The following is a 22,426-nucleotide window of genomic DNA, read 5'->3' as shown; positions in this document are numbered from 1 at the left end:
TTAACAGTAATTACCTTGTTTTCTGCTCGATACATTTTACAAAAATTTACACAATTATAGACAGTAGTATTCCATATATAGAAGTAAAATATAAACGAAATCAATCGCGTAGTTTTCGAGATGTTTGATGCTAAAGTTTTCAGTTTTTAGAACGGAAATAAACTTTAACCCTAAATACCTCGTTTTCTGCTCGATATATTTTTACAAAAATTTACACAATTATAGACAGTAGTATTCCATATATAGAAGTAATATATAAACGAAATCAATCGCGTAGTTTTCGAGATGTTTGAAGCTAATTTTTCAGTTTTTAGAACGGAAACTAACTTTAACCCTAAATATCTCGTTACTGACTCCAGGTGTGTCTGCCTCCTTTTAACTGCGACTGTCCCACTCCAACTCCGTCTGTCTCAGTCCCACCTACCTCTCAGTGGCTAGGAAAAACACATACTGCCCCCCCCCCTACTGGGGCCGCTCCCTTAGGCTCTTTCTTTTCCTGCTCAGGTAAAGCCTTGCCTTTTGTTTACCCAGTGCTGAACCGTTACCGACTTTGGTCGCTCAACTCCCAGAACAATCTAGGCCTTTCTTCTCTCCTTAGGTCAACGTCGTTAGAATATGTAATATAAAATAGATAAAGATATGCATATTTTTAGGACAGCTTATTATTCCAGTATTTTACTGTAAGTAAAATTAGGGGGACTAAATTAAATTACAATTGAGAAATGAATAATTATTGTTGAATAATCTACTTGTTATTAACTGTGTATTATTTGTGCTCACGAATATTTCCGTAAGACGAATTAAAGACTGAAATTTGGTTTTAGATCCTCCGCGATACAAATTTAAACAGTAGCCGACTCTATCTTTGTCTTTTTCTACTTTAACAAGCATGAATATGTGTCAGAATAAAGGGCATATTAAAGAAAAATGAGAAGAATAATTTGGAATAGAGTTAAAATAAAGTACCTATTTAATAACGAAGCTATAATATACATTTTATCAAAATTATAACAAAAAAATATTATGAATTAACTGGCCAGCATAAGGGTCTGACATCTAATAAATTCTGAAAAATATTAATGAAAATGAATGCGGTAAAATTACTTAAATGATATCAATGAAGTATTAATGAAATGTTGGGTACTTGCTGATTTGTGTACCTTTTGGCGTTCAATCAACCCTTAACTTTTTTAACTGTAAGTTTTTGTTAAGGAGATTTATTATGTGCGATGCTCAAGTGCTGCACTTGGGCGGTAGAGCCACATCCCGTGCGCATATACTTGGTCTTCGCTTCATTAATTACCAGTCCTAGTTGGCTAGCTGCTGCTTCTAGGGACAGAAACGCTTCCTTCATGTCATTCATTGATCTTACCATAATGTCAATGTCATCAGCGTATGCAAGAATCTGGACCGTCTTATTTATTAAAGTGCCACTGGTCTGTATACCAGAGTCCCTCACGGCTTTCTCCAGAGCCAAGTTAAATAGGAGGCATGCTAAGACGTCTCCCTGCCGCAGCCCTTTATTTGGCGTAAACCCTGTACGCGCACAACACATTCCGCACTACTCATAGTCATCCTTATGAGGCGTACTAACTTTGGGGGTATATTCATTTCTATCATGCGGGCCAATATTGACAGAAAAAGGTGATTTTCAATCTTAGATAACCAATTACAAGAGCAGAGTTGGATGTTACAGACTCTGTCATTCTTACTTCAAGACTGATTTCTTAAAATAAAAAAAAGTTTCAGTTTATTTCTTGCTAATTTTATAGAAATTTATATAATTTTTACATTTTACAAAATATATTACCAATACAATAAAGTTTGTTAAATATGATAAGTAAAAAAAGCAGATGGCTGTATAGCCGTATTTATATACGGACATGTTGGAGGTATATGTAAATTTACTTGGGAATGAAGTAAATAAATAATGAGTCTTCAAATGAGGGCTAGAAAGCAGACTACTGTAACATGTTCGTACATGTTTGTACTTGTAAAGAAAAATATATGAGCTACTTCTACTACTTATCAGTTTAGGACTAAAGATGTTTGCTACAAGTTGTGAAAGATATGAGTCATAATAAGTTTTTATTTTTCAATATTTTCTTATATTTTTTCAAAAATTTTCATAAATGCAGCGCACTTGTGTTTGAGTTTTTTATAATAATTATTTATATTGCTTTTTGTTGATAGTGTATCAAGATGTAAATCGATATTAATCAATGTGAATAATCGATAGAAGTCATTGATATGACAGTGGAACTGCCTGCTGTATTTAGCTCTCAGCGCTCATCCCGATTGACTAAAATCTGCGCATGCGCTTTAGACTAAATTAGCAGTGTACACTATTTTTTTGTTTAAACAGCTGTTGATAACGAGGTCATGGTTGAAAAATTTAATAATTATCAAAAAAATAAAACAAAATATATTTTTTAATTTTGAAGTTGTATATTTTTTATTGTTGTGGAATTATTGAATTAATTTGATTTTAATAATAGACTGGGAAAGTTATTAATGGAAATGAATAAAAAATAATTCGAAGTTAGAAAATTAAAAACTAGAGCTAGCGAGATTACTGCTATGGTTAACTGCTGATGATAACATAACATCCAGCATGAAGGTTGATAGATCAAATCCCATAAGAAATGGAATAGATCGAGCCACATTTTTGGTATTGTGACCTCAACATTGGCCAAACCTCCATGAAGTAACATTTGTTTAGGAAAGAAATTAATAAATAATAATAATAATAATAATTAAAGAAAGTTTTCCAAAATTTGAATAAGGTACATTATTATAGATATTAAATAATATTATTACATTTACAGGGTGACCAGAGTTATATGCTCCACCCTCTTTTTTTTTAACGGCGGGAAATTTCGAAAAAATAAAAAACACGTATTCAATCATTTTTAGTCTAGTTTATTTTCAGTGATTGAGCCATTTTTTTAAACCCATGTATCTCGAGATACAGTATCCAACTTTTGTTTTTCAAATGGAACGTTATATTTTTTGTTGCATATTTTTATAGTATTTGAGCTCCTAAAAAAACAGAATAAAATTTTTTGAAATCGGTTAGGGTTTTCAAAAGTTATGGTAATTTAAAATATGAAAAACAAATTCCAGTTTACTGTCAAAGTTACGTTATTTTTTTTTAAAAAGAATCTGTTCAAACTGGACACAATCAACGGATAGGCAAGCCAAAACTCTGGACTCCCACGCTTTGCTTGTAGCAGCACTTATGGTGGTGAAGTCAAGATCTAGGCAGGGTAGATTTATTCGACGTTCAGGTTGTTTTTTCTACAAACGTTTGGTGTGGAGTTTTAGGAAATCAACTAATCGGCCCATACTTCTACAGAGAGAACTTAACTGGTGTAAGGTATCTAACTTTTTTTAAGAGACATTTTGCCAGTTCTGCTTGCAGATGTTCATCTACAACGTCGACTAGATATGTATTTTCAACAAGATGGTTGCCCGGCACATAATGCGAGAGTGGTTCGAGGTTTCCTGGACAAAAATTTCCATGAAAAGTGCTTAGGGACTCATTGTCCCATCCAATGGCCACCTCGATCTCCGGACTTAACCCAAATGGACTATTTTTTGTGGGGATACCTAAAAAATAAAGTGTACAGTATCCTTAATCTCGTGGCTTCAGTCGATGATCTGAAACGTCGAATAATTCTCGCCTGCCTAGATCTTGACTTCGCCACCATAAGTGCTGCTACAAGCAAAGCGTGGGAGTCCAGAGTTTTGGCTTGCCTATCCGTTGATTGTGTCCAGTTTGAACAGATTCTTTAAAAAAAAAATAACGTAACTTTGACAGTAAACTGGAATTTGTTTTTCATATTTTAAATTACCATAACTTTTGAAAAACCTAACCGATTTCAAAAAATTTTTTTTTTTTTAGGAGCTCAAATACTATAAAAATATGCAACAAAAAATATAAAAACAAGATGATAAGCTGAAACAAGGCATTTCAAGACTTATTGATAGCTATACTCAAGGGTATATTAATAAAGAAGAATTTGATAACGTTCCATTTGAAAAACAAAAGTTGGATGCTGTATCTCGAGATACAGGGGTTTAAAAAAATGGTTCAATCACTGAAAATAAACTAGACTAAAAATGATTAAATACGTGTTTTTATTTTTTCGAAATTTCCCGCCGTTTTAAAAAAAAGTGGGTGGAGCATATAACTCTGGTCACCCTGTATATATTATAGTAACATTAAGGTATATTATTTTGTATTCGCCAAAGAGTACTTTTATGTTTACAGATAGCTGCCAGTATGTTTAACCGGAATGTTGTGATCCTTCGCTAACTGATGAAAGGCGCTCAAAGTGGTCATGGCCTGGGCGGACTATATGGTAAAGCTTTCAACCGAGCCTTTTTGATTGCCATATAGAATGGATCAGTCTTGGGAGACCACAACGTCTTTTGGTTCTTCATTATTACCATTTTTCCTTTATTTATTTGGTACCAAAGTTTAAACTCAGCTTGTAGGCCCCCAAAGATAAAAACTACAGAATGAAGCTGGCTTTTCTCTAAATTTATCTACTTTCTTGAGTAGCATGTTCGAAGGATGTAAAGTACAGACAAAAAAATTGCACCACTCTGAAATAAGTAGTAAATGATGGCAATGGGTGAAATACGTATATCAATTTATGTTTCTTGAAATAAGTAAAAACATGCGTAAAAAAAATCTTTTTTCTGCAACCATGTCGGGACTCAATTAAAATCAGCTGTGTATTGCCCAACTTCCCACACTAATGGGGAAAAATTCCCATTAGTGTCACTTTCCTCACTAGTGAGTGGAAAAACTTTATTGTGCTTCCTTGATATAAGAAGTTTTGTTATTAACATAAATATTTTCTGTAAATTTTTAATAAGCTTATTTAACGTAACTAAATAATTAAAAAACAAATATTAAACAATAAAATAAAAATTGAAAGGAATATAGAAATAAAAATAATACTTTAATAAATAATTAGATATTTTTAATTATAACAGTTAAAAAGGTTATAGTGTTACCTTATAGAAATTTAAAATGGATTCTAGTGATTCCTGTTTAGAAAACACTCCTCCATCAATAAAAGAAACAACAGAAAATGTAATAAGTAATGTAAATACGTAAGTAATGTAAATAATTGTAATATATAGGTTTTTAACTTCAAATTAAAGCTTTTTAATTTCAAATTAAATTTTTTTAAATTCAAATTAAAGTTTTTTTATTTCAAATTAAATTTTTTTAAAAGCAAATTAAAGATTTTTAATTTCAAATTAAAGTTTATTAATGTAATATTGAATATTTACAATAAAAAATAAATACTAACAAGAATAAGAATCAAAAAATGTTAAATAAAGCAATTTGGACAAAGCATTTAATGCAACGGTTGTTCTGCTACAGCCAGCGGTAGTTTCCTAGACATGTCAACGTAATAATTGTTGCAATCAGTAGAAGTAACAGTGGTCACTGATTCTTCAATAATCTGTACCAAATTTTGATTATTTTGTGGATCGGCCAGCAAATTTCGTGCAGACAATTTTATTTTTGAAAATACCTTTTCTACAGGATTTAACATGGGGGAATATGGTGATAGAAAAATTAACGTATGATTAGTCTCACTAATCTTTTCGCGCACTTCCCGAGTTTTATGGATTCTGGCATTGTCCAGAACCAACCATGCTTCTACGATGTTACTTTCAGCAAGTTTATTAAATAATCCATCAAGAAATGTAACAAATGTAATAAAAACATTTGAATTTACTGTTGAGTTAGAAATTACTTGAGAATGTATAATACCATTTAAATTCATGGCTAAAATTAATGAAACATTTCTTCCTCTTGTTGTTGGAACTGTTACATGGGCTGAAGTATTTATCCTCGATCGAGCTTTATTTCTGCGAAGATGATAGTTGAAACCGGATTCATCAATAAAAATTATTTTCTCATGTGTTTGTGGAGCATTTTGTGAAAAATTTAGTGCATAATTTTTGCGTTGTTCAATTGTTGATTTGGAGTTTAAACGGTCCAGGTTAATTGTGGCGGTTTTTAATGTTATTTTTAAAGCTTTTAATGCATTAAATACCGTTGTTGTGGTCATGTTGACGTTTTTATTTTCAAAAATTTTTTTTTATATTTTTTAAAGTAATTGATGGATTTTCTTCAATTAATTTTTCCACATAGTTTAAAATCTCATCACTTAGTTTAACATTTCTTTTTCCACCACGATTTCGTCTAATAATCTCACATCCATCCTTCTTATACCTTCTAATTATAGAAGTGGCTGTGTTTTTATTAATTCCAGTTAATTCTGCTGACTCTGAAATAGCTTTACCTTCTTCATAGCATTTTATCAAAATCTCCTTTTTGTCAATACTCGTTTTAACATAATTTCCCCTGCGGTTTCTGCAACGAGGAATAGGTAAGTTCTCTTCATTTTCTAAATTGCTATCATCAGAATCTTCTGTGACCTGCATTATTCGCCGATAATGACGTTTATTTACAGGACTTCCTGTATTATCTTCAACAGTTACTTCTTCAGGTGATGTATTGGTGTTCATTATCATAAACTTATTTAAGGGTTTTAAGGATTTTGAATTTCAAATATTTATTTTAAAATAAATAATAATTACACAACAAGAAAAGAAGTTTTATTCTGCGTTTACTGCGATTGCAAAAAAAAGTTTTATTTTGTGAATTTCTAATCAATGTTAGAAAAAAATTAATCAATAAAAGAAAGCCGTTTTCCTGGAATGTGTAAGTAATCTAATTTAAGTTGTGTTATCAGATTCACTTAAGTGTTGAAAGAATTAAAGGAACTCTGAAAAACAATAAAATTCAAAAATATCTCTCGAAAGTTCACCGAAACCCCACAAACAAATAAATGTCATTTCAATTTAATGTAAATTTCTAATAGATTTACAAAAAATTGAATACTTTCAAATTTCCTGGAGTAAGAGAAAAGTGAAATTATAAAACCACTATTTAATTTACTATCTAGTACTCGGTTCGGCGGTACATATAATAAAAATTTACTATCTAGGTTTATCTTCTTATTGGTCAGGGCGTGGCCTATTTGAAGAAGATGTGACCAACTAACAATCCCGCTTTCTATTAGGCAACTAACTACATACACACCTAATACTTCATTGTAGTTGGTCAATTCTTCATTGCCAATTGTATCTTTGAAAAATACTAATATAGATTGTCTTTTCCCCTGGGTATTAAAGTAAAGTGGATTAGGAAAACTAGAATATTAAATTGCGGCATGCAAAAAGATGTTTTTAAAGAAAGTAAAATAATTATGTTTCCTACATTAAATCTTTTGATATATACTTTTAGAGTAAGCCAGGAGCAGAAAAATTAGGATTTAACGAAATATGAGTAAACATAACTTAATCATTTTAGTAAATTTTATTTATTCAATTTCTAATTTTATTTTCTTGTGGCTGCTAATTCACTATTCTTGTAATATTTTCCAAGTCACCATTCATTGTGTTAAAAAAATTAGAAAGTACTAGGAACAATATTCTATATCTAATTCCCGTAAGCCGAGTTTATTTAAATCTGGAATTCATGGAGTGATTATCCAAGATTTCTAGTAAGACTTGGTTGAGCTGTAGCTTATTCTGCTTGATTGCAGGCTGTGCATAGCTGGCGTTTATATTCTATTTTCTATAAACTTTGTAGGAAATTAATATTTATCTTATAATAAACTTAAAATCTCAATCGAAAATTTACCAATAAATACAATTTCCATTCAGTTTTTGAAATTGTCTATTAGAATTTCCGACAGATTTCTTTTTGTCGTTGGAAAGGTTAATTTTTTTTTTTAATTTCAGGCATGATAACATTTTTCAGTGCACTGCCGGCCTCTGGACTGTATTCTCTCGCTATAAGCATCATTGTAAGAATGTTCCTAGGACAAGAAAATCTAAGGGCTAGCAGCTGTATTTGAATCCGGGATCTCTGCTTGGTATCCAATACACTAACCACTGAGCTAAATCCTTTCCTAGGAATATGGTTACGGTACAAACGATGTGCGACTTTTCGGAAGGAGATTCCTGCTTAAAGCAAACCGATCATTCTTCCCCTCTCCAAGTCTATATCCGAATAGTTTTGGTAGTTATGGGTGTAGCACAATGTTTAATTCAATGCTATACTTCCTCATGAAATTCTAGACTAGACAAATATTGATTATTTTATTGAATAAAAATGTTTCAAAAATATATTTTTTACTAATTTGAGATGAAACAAAAACGTCGTTTCTAATTCCATAATTTTTTCCCAAATTTTAAATTTATTCCTCCTGGATAGTGCGTATGTTCACTTGTAGTTTAGGTTAAGTACAATCGATGGTTCGCAAATTCGCAGTTATGAATGGAATCGTTAATTCCAGCAGCTCAGCTCTTTTCGCGTTCTTCTATATCAAGCAATGACAAACAGATTTTTCGTTTACACGTCTGTTATAAATTATATTCTTCGTAACAATTTTATTTCCTTCAAGTCTTTCATATTTAATTCGTTTGGGACTTTAGAGGGGCTGCTTGTCTCCCTGACAACGACAATGGTTATTAACTGAATTTATATTTTAGCGCAATTTATGCTTTGTTCAACCTGATTCTTTTTTCTGTTCCGTTTTTTGTCTATTGGTAGATCTTTAAAATGTGTCACAGAATCACTATTGTCTAATAGAACTGCATAGAATAATTAGTGACTGAGAGAAGGTCGTATGCGTATTAGTCGGGTTGGTGGTGAGAGCTGTTAATTAAAAAAAAAAAGATTTCATTAACTTACAACTGTACAATAGAAACTAAGTATAAGTGAGTACAACGATATACAAATGGTCCCTGTTGAAGACTATCTCCTGTGACTTGTGGAAGCTGATAATGAGGTTATAAGGGGATTAGCTCGAGGAAAAGGCTGGAGTGGAATCTCCTCTTTCGAGAGTTAATCAAATCGGAAACGAAAATGCTATTATGGGCAAGATTAAAAACATTATTGTCAGTGATTCGGTGTAGGATTTGGGAGTGGGCTGGCTGGATCGAAGGGTATTCTTGGAAGGCTTGGTTGAAACCCTTAGTTCCATCAGTCCAGAAAGGAGTGTAATTGCTGTATATACTCGTATGTCTTAGGTAAATAATTAAAAGGATAATTTGTTAGTTCTGTACTGCAATCAGAAGTAAAAGATTGCAACAGTTAAGAATGTAGAAAAAAATTAATTAATAAATCTTGGCCCTCGTATAGAGAAGTGTTCTAGCCAAACTACTTTAATATAACTGAAAAATAGGCCAGTGAGAATGCAAACTGGAATTTAGTAGGATCAGGTGAGTTGAAGTGTGTGTGATTTGTGAAATGGGGGAGCTCAGTCCAGATTGGCTTGACAGTTTATGAGCTGGCAGGCCATAAACTCAGTCCGTCCGTCTGTGTGCCAGAGTTTGAGGGCGCGCTGCCAAGCTTGGCCGTCCGGCCGCTGTGCAGCGCTCGCGTCGGTTGCATGAATGCGCTTTTTCTATATACGTCTTGCACTTGCACTTCAACCATTGCACCGATAACAAGTCATAGTTTGTTTTATTTCATATTCAAAAATAGCTATTGTTAATTACGCGATCTTATTATTATTTACTGAAATTCCCCCCCCAAAATTTAAATTTTTCGTGAATTAAAGACTGTGGTTACACCTTTTTTAAGTATAACGGTTTTTACGGTATGAGTTCGGGGGTGGGCGCCGCCTCGCAGCAGCCAATGCAACAACAGCAGAACCCAGCACAACCAGCTGCCAGAACGCCGCCAAACTGTGCCCGCTGTAGGAACCATTCGAAAACTGAACCATTGAAAGGGCACAAAAGATTTTGTAAATATAGGACGTGCACGTGCAAGAAATGTCATCTGACAGTGGAGCGTCAGCGGGAGATGGCCAAACAGACAGCGTTGCGGCGAGAGCTGGCGCAGGACGAAGCTCGCGCTAGAGCAGGCCTCCAGCCGGCCTCGCCCCCGCCCTCAGCCACCTCGCCGCCCCCGCCCATCACCGGGCAGCCAGCAAGCCACCTCAGCACCGCCTCCAGCCTCCAGACTACAGGTCAGATTTTTATTCTAATCTAACTTCTCTGCAAAGCCTACAGTCGCTTAAATTTGGATGTATGTAGCTGCATCTGATTGCTTATGTGGTGTGGACTATTCCCTTACCTTATATTTCTTGGAAGTACCGCGCTTCCATATTCCATTTCCTCTTTCAGGCTCTGTCTTCTTTCTTAATATTCTCCTACAAATCATCAATCCATCTTTCGCTGGATCTTCTGGTCCTTCTATCTTCCGTTGGTGACCATATCGCCTACTAAAGTTGTACATTTGAGTAATTGTTTTTTACTATGTTAATATTAAATTTCCGATTCACATTTTTTTGATCTAAAACTTTAGATACCAAATGCTCAGAATAACTGCAGTAAAAAATCACAGAAACTCGAACTTGATGGTATACAGTTTTGATGCTCTTATAGCTAACGTTCAGCTGAAGTCATTATGCTCATATTATTGATTTATATTTTCAGATTATTGAATTATATTCATTTTCCCTTCTTTCCGGCCAAATATGTACTTATACAGGTTCTTACTCGTATGTATGTTCTTATATGTGTGCAATAATTGGCAATTGTTGACTGTGTCTCTGCCGCACATAACTTAGCACGTAACAATGTATGTTTTTCCTCGTTTATTCTGTTTATAAACCATAGTAGGACAGTTAGTCTCACCTTACCAAAAAATTGGTAATCGGAAGTGCGATTTGACAAGCTTTGCTCCAAGGTTAATTTTTTTAAATATCTGGTTAATGATTCTTCCATTTTCGCTTAATATACTGGTAAGAGTAAGTATTGCAATCGCGCCAAATTGTCAAAATGGAGTACTAACTGGAAATATGCGTTTTGTGGTCCCCAGAGCTGAAGAAATTAAAAACTATTCTTTTATTTAAGGATACAACCCGATCACTTTCTTATTGAGATTTTTTCTAAGATGATGTTTACAATAAAATTTATTCATCTTCTCTTTACGCTATAAAGCGCAATTGTTATTAAATATTAACAATAAAAAGTTATTAATATTTAAATAATTAAAAATGTGGTTGAATCCGCAGTGCTGGATAATTTTGGATTGTATCTAAAAAACAAGCTTGCTACGTAGGATAAAATCAAGGAAATTAATTAATTACTTTAAGCTTATGCCTGTTTGAGATTTTCTGACATCTCCAAAACAGGAAAAAGGGAGAGTTATGGTGTATGGTGCTAATATCTCGGTAAAGCTTGGAGCCATAGTCTTTCAGACAGATCTACATATAATGCTTTTGTGCTGCTGAAATTAAAGAAAAGGCTAATCAATTTCAGAGTCGTACCATTCTTAGACAACCATTATTGGCTATCAAAAGATATTGAAAAAATCCATAATTTTTAATTCAAGGGAATGAGAAAAAACTTGGTATCCTCAAAGAACGTGAGTTAATTACTTAATGAAAAAAGCACGGACATTCCTAACAATAACTAATAATAGATTAAAAGCCACTCGCGTCAGTTTAGGAAGGCCATTCGGACGATTGTACGTCCATTAACAAGCCACTGACTGCGTAAACAATAGAATCACATTGGCTTGTCTACGGTTAGCCAGTGCAGCTTTGACAGAAAGAATAAAAACTGACCATACGTATTGGATCTTTCTTTTTTGTAAAGGTCATTTACAGCTGACATTAGGAATTTTGAAGAAGAATTTTCAAGTTTATCCTAGTAGTCCCTCTTCCGACTCTTAAGACTAATTAAAAGTCCAACTAAACAATGCCACAATAGTTCCCCTGGGTCCGGTGCTAAGGCTTACTGGTCTTCAGGAAATCACGAGATCTAACTAATCTAATGCTCCATTTTTAAATTTTAAATTGAGTGAATATTGTTTAGAATGAAAAAAACAGTACATAAAAGTTCTGATTTTGATTTTTTTAATGATAAATTGTGATTCGATTACGTTTAAATTCACTTTTATATATTTTGATTACATTTCTAAAATATTGGTAACGGAGATGCAGACTTCTTGTAAATCATCAACAAATTTGGAGGAATCCTTTTGCATTCAAAACGAAGGATTTCATGTTGTCACGATATTCTAGTTTTTCTTTTCTACGAAAAACACTGTAAATCCACTTTGAAAAGCCGAATAAAGAACACTCTTGGATATTTTATCAAATTGACTACTAAGTTGTTGCGATTCGTGTACTACATAACGAAAATAAATTTAATTTAATAGCGTCTTTTCGCACATCCGAAAACTTTTCTCTTTGCCCTGGATGTTTTTTTTTTTTTATTAACATATGCAACTACCATACATTTCGATATTTGGTATGAGTGATAAGTAAAATAACAAACTACTGTGTTGACCATCGCAGTCAATAAAAAAAGTGTGGAAAAGCCAACCTTGGGTTGCATTCCAATTAGATATATTGTTTCGATTTTGCTTGGTCACTATAGCTGGGTAGTGAAGGTCTCTGAAGATACTGGATTGAGTGATTTGGATGCGAAGGAAGTGGGAACGCTTGTCAGAAACCACCAGTTCCAGTTCGGAAGTCCAAATGGGTTTCAGTATTGAGTAGTATATTAATCTTTTGTGAGAGTCAGGTTTGATCGTTTGTCTTATGGTCTGGAGAGAGTTTTACTTAGTTACATCCGTTCCTGGCGTTGAATCGAATGTGAGGCTTCCAGGTCAAGCTCTAGATAGTATAAGTTTACGGTTCTACAAATTGTTTTCGATACCAAAGGACCGCTAAGATCCCTCAAGAAGTGGCTTGACCATTTCCAGACTGCAAGAGGTGTTGGAATAATTCTGCTTTAATTCCGTATACATACATACATACATATATATATATACATATATATATATATATATATATATATATATATCTATATGTATATATATAATTTAATTTCCTAGCCATTAAAAACAATTTTACTTAAAAATAATAATAATTTAGGATGTATTAATAATGGTGAGAAGCGCAATGGCACATAGTTCCCAAGGAAGTAGAATCTGCAGTTGCACTCATCCGTGCACGAAATTCAACTGTAAATTTGCTACATTTATCTTATTAAATTACCAACATCAATATTTTTAATACTTTCTCTTAATGTTGTAAGCAGGAAGTATATTGCTTTCGAATCAAATTTTGAAGTTGGGATCTTAACGAACAGAATTGTTACTTTCCCCTTGGGTGCTATTTTTTGTTTACTTAATCTTGAATTTCCTCTAAAAAAATATCAGAAAAAACCGTTTTCCTTGAACTTGGAATAAAATGTTGAAATGTACATTTAAATATTTAGGAATGAGTACAAAATTAATTTTCAGCCGCCATTTTTTGGAGGTCATTGAGTGAGCACAACTGAACTTAACTTTATTTATAAGAAGATTGATACATTCATAAAATGTAGAGTAGGGAGGGAAACTAATACTAAGACATATTATGACATATTAACATCTCCACTCTCTTGGACAATGTTAACATTAAGATTATAATTAAAAAACAAACTCATATTTCTTAATACCCCCGTTAAAAATCTCCACAACCTGATTTTCCGTCACCACCGATGCCGCTTCATTTCTTCTTGATTTCAAATGTGCTCGGCACGACTACTGGTCTGCCAGATCTCGTATGTGTGGGAGGGTTGAAAGTCAGCCTTTTCTTCTTTCTTCTTCTCTTTTTCTTGATCTTTCACATCTACTGAGGTGAAATGATCTTCTTTGCTTTCTTCTTGAGGAATACTGAATGGCTTTAGAATCTTCTATTCCTTGTTAGCATTCCGCCAACTTTCAGTAATACTTTGTAACTTCTGGGACTAGGTCCTTCTGTGTCGATTTTTCCTTTCAACCAATTTTTGTCCCTGTACATTCAAATCCTTTCATCTTTCCGTAAAGTTTCAAGTTGCTTGCTACCTCTATCATAATATTCCTTTTGTTTTATTTGATTATTTTTTATTGATTATTTTACTCTTTGTTGCGATATTTTTTTAGTGTTCAACATCTTAGGAGGGGTTGATATGTTGTCACGTAATTTTCGTCCCATCAGTAACTCACTTGGTGATAATGTTATTAGTAGGGGTATTCCGAAATTGTAAAAGTGCCTTATGTACTTCTTTGTTGTCGTGAAAAGCTTTTCTTATTTTTTTCATCTAATCCATTTTTTGTGCGTAATGTTGGCTTGGTAATATATGATGAAAATTCCATTTCTTTTTTTTTTCTTTTTTTTTTATGATTTAAGGCGCTTCAACATCTAAGGTTATTGGCGCCCGGAGCTTTTTTCAGTGCACTGCCGGCCTCCGGACAGTGTTCTCTCGTTACAGACAACACTGTCCATCACCGGACAGTGAGCTGTAAGAAGCTCCTAGGAAGAGAAAATCTAAGGGTCAGCAGCTGGATTCGAACCCGGGACCTCCGCGTGGGAGTCCAGTATGCTAACCTCATAGCTAATCCCTTCCCATTCCATTTCTTGGCAAATTTTTTATATTGAAAAGATGTGAATTGCGGACCTTCGCCAGTTAATACTATTTTTGGTATTCCAAATCGTGAGAAAATTATTTTCATTCCAGAAATCACTGTTGTGCTATCCAGTTGGCTCAGTTTTTCGATTTCCACATATTTTGAATAAAAGTCCACGATCAATAAATAAGTTTTATTTCGAATTGTGAATAAGTCACAAGCTACTTTCTCCCAGGGTCTATTAAGTATTTCAGGAGGCAACAATGGTTCTTTTTGGTTTGCTCTTGCATAAGTAGAACAGACGTCATAGGAAGTCACCAGATCTTCAATTGTTTTAGACATTCCTGGCAAAAACAAAAGTTTTTCTTATACGAGCTTTAGTCCTCTGGATACCTTGATGACTATAATGCAGGAGTTCTAAAATTCTTTTTCTTAAAGATGCAAGCAATATTATTTTGTTAGATTTATAAATTATACCTTTTATCTCTGTCATTCTTATTTGTTTTTCTAATACGGTTTTGAGTTTCCAGATATTTGTATATAATTCGTAAATATCTCTCCTTAAGCTTTCTGGTAGGTATATTTATATTTACCATTCGATGTTTCACAAAGTACTGTTTTAGTGGAGCCTGGCAAGGTTACCCATTGTAAGGTAAGATTAGTCTGCTTTTCAAGATCCTAAAGGAGTTATAAATTGTAACATCTGTTCTTTGCAAATCGGCTAACTTAACCAAATCGCCTATTGGTGTATTTCTTCTACCCGTGATAAGGCGTCCGCCACCTGATTGGCTTCACCTGGAACATGCTTTATATCAGTAGTGAACTGACTTATAAAGGTTAGCCATCTAATTCTTATTGGAGATGCCGAGGAGGATTTCTGATACATTGCATAAATTAATGGCTTGTGATCTGTACAAATAATTAGCGGCCTACCTTCGATAACTGGTCGGAAGTGTCGTACTGCGGTGTAGATGGCCAGCAGCTCTCTATCGTATGCAGAGTATTTCTGCTGCGCTTCACTAAACATTTTAGAAAAAAATCCTAATGGTATCCAGCTTCCGGAATATTTTTGTTGTAGCACAGCTCCCATACACTGATTAGAAGCATCACAGGCCAATGAAAGCTCGGCTTCCGGTTTCGGATGCGCTAACAGTGTAGCATCGTTCAAATGCAGCTATGCTCTCTTCGATTCATGAGACAGGTGTCTTGTCATTTTTCTTGCTCCCTAGGAGATAAACATTAAGAGGTTTTTGAATAAATGTAGCCTGAGGGATACAGACCTATAAAAATTTAGCATCCTCAAGAAACGGCGAAGTGCCCTTACATCTTTTGGCAAGGGTCCAGGCATAATTGCCTGAACCTTATCTTCGTGAGGTTTGATGCCTTTTGGAGTGATGTGGTATCCTAAATAATCTATTTCCTCTTTACCGAATTCACATTTGGAAGGGTTTAATGTCAATCCATTACTGTCAAGACGTCTAAATACTTCTTCCGAGTGCTGTCTGAGTTCATCTTCGCTTGTCGATGCTAACCAGAATGTCATCTAGTAGTACAAAACGAAAATTCAAATCTCGGAATATATTGTCCATAAACCTTTGGAAGGTTTGGGCGGCATTTCTCAGCCCAAAACACATCCTAATGAATTCATAAAGGCCAAATGGCGTTATGATAGCCGTTTTGTGAATATCGTCTTCCCTAATAGGAATGTGATAATATGCTCTTACCAGATCTAATCTCGAAAAAATAGTTTTACTGTATAAATTATTTCTTAAGTCCATTAGGTTTGGAACTCCGTAACGGTCTGGTACCGTACGAGCGTTTAATTGGCGGTAATCGCCACAAGGTCTCACGCCTCCGTCCTTTTTATCCACTACATGTAAGGGTCTAGCCCATTGTCTTTTAGATTGTCTACAAATACCCTGCTCCACCATTCTATGGAACTCTTCTTTAACTACTCTGTATCGTTCAGGATGTAACCTCCTGGATTTTGCATTAACTGGTGGTCCTGTCATTTCTATGTAGTGTACTGTACCATGTCGAACATTTTCCTTAATAGTATTAGGCCTGGTGATATCTGGATATTTTCGCAAGAGGTCTGCAAAAGGATGACCTTCTGGTACTGCAGATATTGTAGTGGGAGGCTCGTTTGAAACTTTCCCTTTTGTTGATAACTTTGTAACTTGATCTATAAACTTCCCTTTTAGGTCCACCAATAGATTAAAGTGATGCAGCAGGTCGGCACCAATAATAGGTTTGGGTATGTCTGTAATCAAAACATTCCCCTTGAAGTCTCGCCGTAGTCCTAAGTCCAATTTTAACTCTTTTTCTCCAAAAGTTTTAATGGGACTTCCATTTGCTGCGTACAACTCGTATATTCTGTAGCCTTAAATTTTCCTTTTGTAGATGGGGGAAACACGGATGTGGCAGCACCTGTGTCGATGAGAAATGTCTGCCCAGTACGTTGGTCTCCCAAAAAAGGCGGCGATGGGAATTAGCGGTGCCAGCTACCGCCACTTCCGGTCCGCTTAGCTGTTTCCCTGGCTGGAGCTATAACTTGCATTTTCTGTATTCTTCAGCCAAGCACAGGGTTGTTGACATTTTTTTGCCTTGTCTCGGAATCGGTAATGGTAGTAACAAAGCCAGTTTGGATTATTAGGCTCTGCTTTGTATCTAGATTTACTCCGAGAACGATGATCGCTTGGGCTTCGACTTCCATCCCAGGTTGACTTTGCTGCAACTAGTGCGGCTATTTGCTCTGTGAGTTTCTCAATCTTATGCTCCAGTCCACTGTTCGTAGAAACGGCTTATACACTGTCAGGGCGGTCGATTTCATGGATTTTGTTTGCTACACTCGCTAACTTGTCGACCTCAGTGTGTCCCGTAGATAAGAGGATTGCCTGTGTGGTATTCGGGAGAGAACGGAGCCGTAGAGTTTTAACAACATCCGTTGCTACCGTTTCTCCTGCCAGTTGCTTTATTTGCCGCAAGAGCTGTGACGGTTTTTCGTCTCCTAATTGCTTGCCCTCTAATAATCGTTGAGTCTTTTTATGTTCAGATTCGGCGTATGTACTAATTAATTGAGTTTTTAAATCTTCATAAGGGGCATTACTTGGGTGTTTGACTATATCAGCTACCAGTTGAAGCACATCAAATTCAAATTGAGGAATAACAGTCTGAAATTTTGTTAAACTATTTGTGATCCCACAACGCGAAAACACTGCTTCCATCTGACAGAACCATAGTTCTGGGTCTGGTTTCCAAAAGGGAGGTATCTTATTACTGGAGGTCAAAGCAACTATTTCTTCTTTTGCTTCTTCCTTCGTGATTACTGTATTTAAAAAACTAACAAAAAGAACACAAACAAAAAGAAACAATCAAAATATCATTAACAATAAAAAATTCTTAGAAATAACCTTAAACTTATGTACAAATAACATAAAATATAACAAAAACTAATTTGGTATTAAAGATTAAAAAAAAATTAAGAATTAAATTAATTAGATTTAAAAAGTCCAAATCACGAGATCACAAAATTACGTCGGGTTCACCACTGTTACGCAAAAACACACTAACGTTCAACAAGCTGTCTTGGCAAGGCGGGACTCTCACTATATATTTCTTGTAACCTTCCCATATACCATCATGTTTGGTCACCATCGATAAGTAGTTGTTATTAGGAGGAGCCCCTCCGTTACAATATGATTCACTTACACAGCCTATAACTGAAAAAATATCTTTATATTCATTAAGTAAATTCTTAATATCAGGATTTATCTCTTTATTTATGACATTTATTAAATTAAGATGTATAAAGCTTTGCAGTCCTAGAATAGATGGTGCATTTGAATTGATCACAAAAATTTCAACTTTTTTAATATAATTTTATATTTTACATTCAGATAAATTTTGCGTAATACATCTAATTTTTCGCCCGTATATTTAGTTAGAAGTTGTTTTGTTTGTATGATATCCTCTTTGTTTAATTACATTAATCTCAATACTGAAGAATTAAGAACATTAGCCATTGCACCGCTATCTATTTTAAATTTGTTTTATTTTATTTTCTAATAAAATATCAACTGTCCACGGTTCACTAATACGGTAGGGAGTTTCCAGGTTATCCTATTACGAGTATACTATTCGCAAAGTCACTATTTTTATATCTGTTTATGTTATGAATTTTTTCTCTATAAAAACACTGAGACCCGTAATGCCCTTTCCTCTCATAAATATAACATTTGGAATTATAAGCTGGGCAATTATTTTTATTGTGTATTAATCCACATCTTTTGCATCTGTCTGAACTTTGTTTTTACTTGACCTGTTCTGAATATCAAAGTTTATTTCTTTACCTTTATTTTTTCCTTTGTCCTTACTTATTTACTTTTTTAACATAATCTAATATTATATATTCTAATACCTTCATCCCCGATCAAACGGAGCAGTTGAGCACATTGCTTACTTCCGGTTTTTTATTGATTTCGATAGCCAGAAGATAATTTTCAAATTTCTGTCTCCAAAATTGCCAGTTTGCAGCAAGATTCTCTGACATATTTAGTTCTTGTATGCCATTTAAAGAATTCATGTTTAAATATTTTCTTATTAAATTTTCTACATTTATAATTTAACATGACTACATCAAACCTTAGATGATAAATGTATTGCTTACTTAGCTATTTCACCTACTGCGTCATGTAATATATGTGGAGGTCATTGAATGAGCACCACTGAACTTTAATTAACTTTATTTATCTCCTTAACAAAAACTTACAGTTTGAAAAGTTAAGTATAAGGGTTGATTAAACGCCAAAAGGTACACAAATCAGCAAGTACCCAACATTTCATTTATACTTCCGCCCGTAATTTCAGCCATTTAGAAAAATTCGAGAAAGTTTACTGTAATAATTGATATCATTTAAGTAATTTTACTGCATTAATTTTCATTAATATTTTGTAGAATTTATTAGATGTCACAGACCCTGCTGGCCAGTTTATTGATAATAATTTTTTGTTAAAAATATGATGAAATGTACAGTACATCTTCGTAATAAATAGGCACATTATTTTGAATGCATTCAGAACTATTCTTCAGATTGATCTTTATTATTCCTTTATTCTGAGCACATTAAAATAGAAAAAGACAATGTTAGTGTTGATTACGGTTGAAATTTGAATCGCGGAGTTAAAACAAAATTTGAATCTTCAATTCGTCTGACAAAAGCATTCGAGAGCACAAATTACACACAGTTAATTACAAATGGATTATTCAACAATAATTATTCATTTCTCAATTATAATTAACTGTAGTCCCTTAAATTGAGCACTTGTAGTAAAATGCATTAATAATTAGCTGTCCCAAAAATATGTGTAAAACTGCCATCAGAGGGGGCTGCCGACAACGCCACACAGCCTGAAGGTTAGGTTATAGTCTAGGAAGATTTAGCGTCATTTTAGAGTGTTTACGTTACAGTTTTTCCTAGTGTTTAACAACGGTGAACTATAACTAGTAATTTAATTATTCTTTACAGGTATTTTATTGTTTTAATTATTTATGTATGTATGTATTAATGTTTTGTATTAATTTATTTATAAAATTATATTCTTTACAGAATAATAAAATCTGTTTTTGAAAACCGTCTTACATATTTATCTCTTTCTCTACGAGAGAAAGATCGTATTTTGAATAACATTATGGTCTAAATTAAGAAGAAAACTAAATATTTAATATTAAACAAGATTAACTATTACCTATTATTTTTCACGCTTGTCTACACGAAGTAAAGCAACAATCAATTTAATCCCACAGGAGAGATATTTGTACAAGAATGCTTCTTGTTGCGGTTCCCAAAGAATCCACAAAAACAATTTACTTGGGAAAACGTTTTGAATAAAATAGGAAGGTATTTATTTGTACGTAAATAGCAATCACAGTACTTCCTTTTAAGTGGAGTATGGAAGCTTTAACCAGTTCCTCTGGCTAAATTTTATCAAAATCGGACTGCCCGTTTTAGAAATATTAGCAATAATTATTTTAGAGAGGGCCTTACTGGCGTGGGGCTAACTCTCCTCTTTAAGAGGCACAGTGACAATGCAATTCTGTACAAAATTTCGATTCGAGTGACACTTCATTTATTAAAATCGGTTCACGCGTCGATAATTTAGAACGATTGCCATACTTCCCTTTAATACGTGTAAGAACAGAACGTCGCTTTAATGTTACGTAGGGGAGCCCTATCTCTTTCATCCTGCCAAATGTTTTCAAAATCGGGCTGAGATTTACAGAGTTATTAGTAATAATAATTTTTTGAGGGGGCCTCACATAAATGGGGCTAACTCCTCTCCCATTTGATGAACAGCGTCGAGACCGCCAAAAGGCACATCTACATGAAATTCCGTATCGAATGATTCATCTCATTCATGAAAAGCGGTTTGCGAGTTCAGGCGCTACCTTCTTTACTAAAAGGTAACAACAACAAGAACAATTTTGGAAAATGCCGTTTTTTATCATTTTTAGCAACTTTTTTCGCGAAATCTATAAGATCTGGGTTGTTAAAAAAAATTACAGTGGTAAACGAGGATTTGCCCTATAATTTAAAGAAAATTTGGGAATTTTATCTTTTAGAGAAGAAGTTTTAGTTTGCTTGTGGGTTCGCTTAACCCAAATAGTTGCACTTGCAACTACCTCTGCAGTTCATATGAGTGTTGGCGATGCCATGTAAATGTTATTGTTCTTAGACTGTAATACCCGTAAGGATGCCAAGAAGATATCTGTACGAGTGACTAGTCCACTTGTCCTAAAGGGAAAGTAAAACTAAAGTACAATAATGCCTATTTTCAGGCGGACTTTACGTTCAACTACCAAATTAGATGGTCATGGACGGAGGCAACTGGCACACATACTTAACTATAAACTCCTTTTATTAACCATTAAATAAAATCCAACTCCTAGATCAGGAAAATAAGCCTTATTACCACAATCATATTAGCTATGCGGGTAAAAGGAATTTATGTTTGTATTGTTATGATATCTTTTTTTTTTACTTTGTCTTAAATAAGAGTTGACATTAAATTCACTTTGTTTTCACTGATATTTAATGCAATTTTAGGGAAATAATACAATAAGTCATACATTTTTCCCCCAATTTATTGCAATATTTTTGGTTTGCCTAGAAGCTGAAATGTCAATGAATGTCTTTAAAAATTAATAATTTTTTCTATCATGCTTAAGATCTCTGTAAGTTAAATGAGCCCCATAAGATAGTCTTAAAAGAATTACCCATCAGAGCGCTCTTATTTGATAATCTGATGTGAACAATCACGACTTTCTCCCACTGCGATTGTCCAGCCTCTTACTTGCAGCAACATTTTAACACAGCTCAAAATATCCAAAACAAATTTTACAAGAAAAATTATTAAGGTGAAAAACTTTTTATCTACATATTTTTTTTTATTACAGAAAATCGGAGAGGGCTTTTTCGAAAAAAGGCTCAAAACCAGAAAAACCCATTGAGTAATGGGCACTTCCGATTGTAGAATTTTCAACCAAACTCGGGAGTTTCGCATTCTATTTAACTCTCTTTTATCCAAGTCTACCCATCCTCTCACTTAGAAGTTTTATTAATCCAATTATCCTGTGGCAATGTTGCAAGTAAACTTTTAGACCACCATGATTTCAATTTGTGCACCTAACTTAAATGAAATTGTTGCATCTATTTTCCACAAACACTTAAAAAAGTGGAAAATTCATTCAGTTCAGTGGTATTTCCGGTATTGTATTTGATCGCTACGTTTCAATCAGGTTCCCCAGAGCATCCCATCTAAATATACAGCTTCACCTTCCTTTCAATCTTTCGGATATTATTTTTTTACAAACACAGACATTTTCTAAAAGTGTTTTTTTATACTCAGGGAACCTCAAAACCA

General features: G+C 34.0%; 1 protein-coding gene across 1 annotated transcript in view; it reads left to right on the top strand.

The window, feature by feature from the left end:
* Positions 1-9,369: 9,369 nt before the first annotated feature.
* LOC141457446 (uncharacterized) overlaps positions 9,370-22,426 on the top strand; it is a 208,192-nt gene continuing 195,135 nt past the window's right edge. Inside the window, exon 1 of the mRNA XM_074134440.1 lies at positions 9,370-10,082. Within this exon, the coding sequence (XP_073990541.1) occupies positions 9,713-10,082 (370 nt within the window). The 5' untranslated portion in view covers positions 9,370-9,712. The remainder of the gene's footprint in view (positions 10,083-22,426) is intronic.

Source organism: Rhodnius prolixus, unplaced genomic scaffold (assembly GCF_049639745.1).
Source record: "Rhodnius prolixus isolate KJV_2025 unplaced genomic scaffold, Rpr scaffold_16, whole genome shotgun sequence".
Lineage (NCBI taxonomy): Eukaryota > Metazoa > Arthropoda > Insecta > Hemiptera > Reduviidae > Rhodnius > Rhodnius prolixus.
This window is presented reverse-complemented; position numbering and strand designations above follow the sequence as displayed.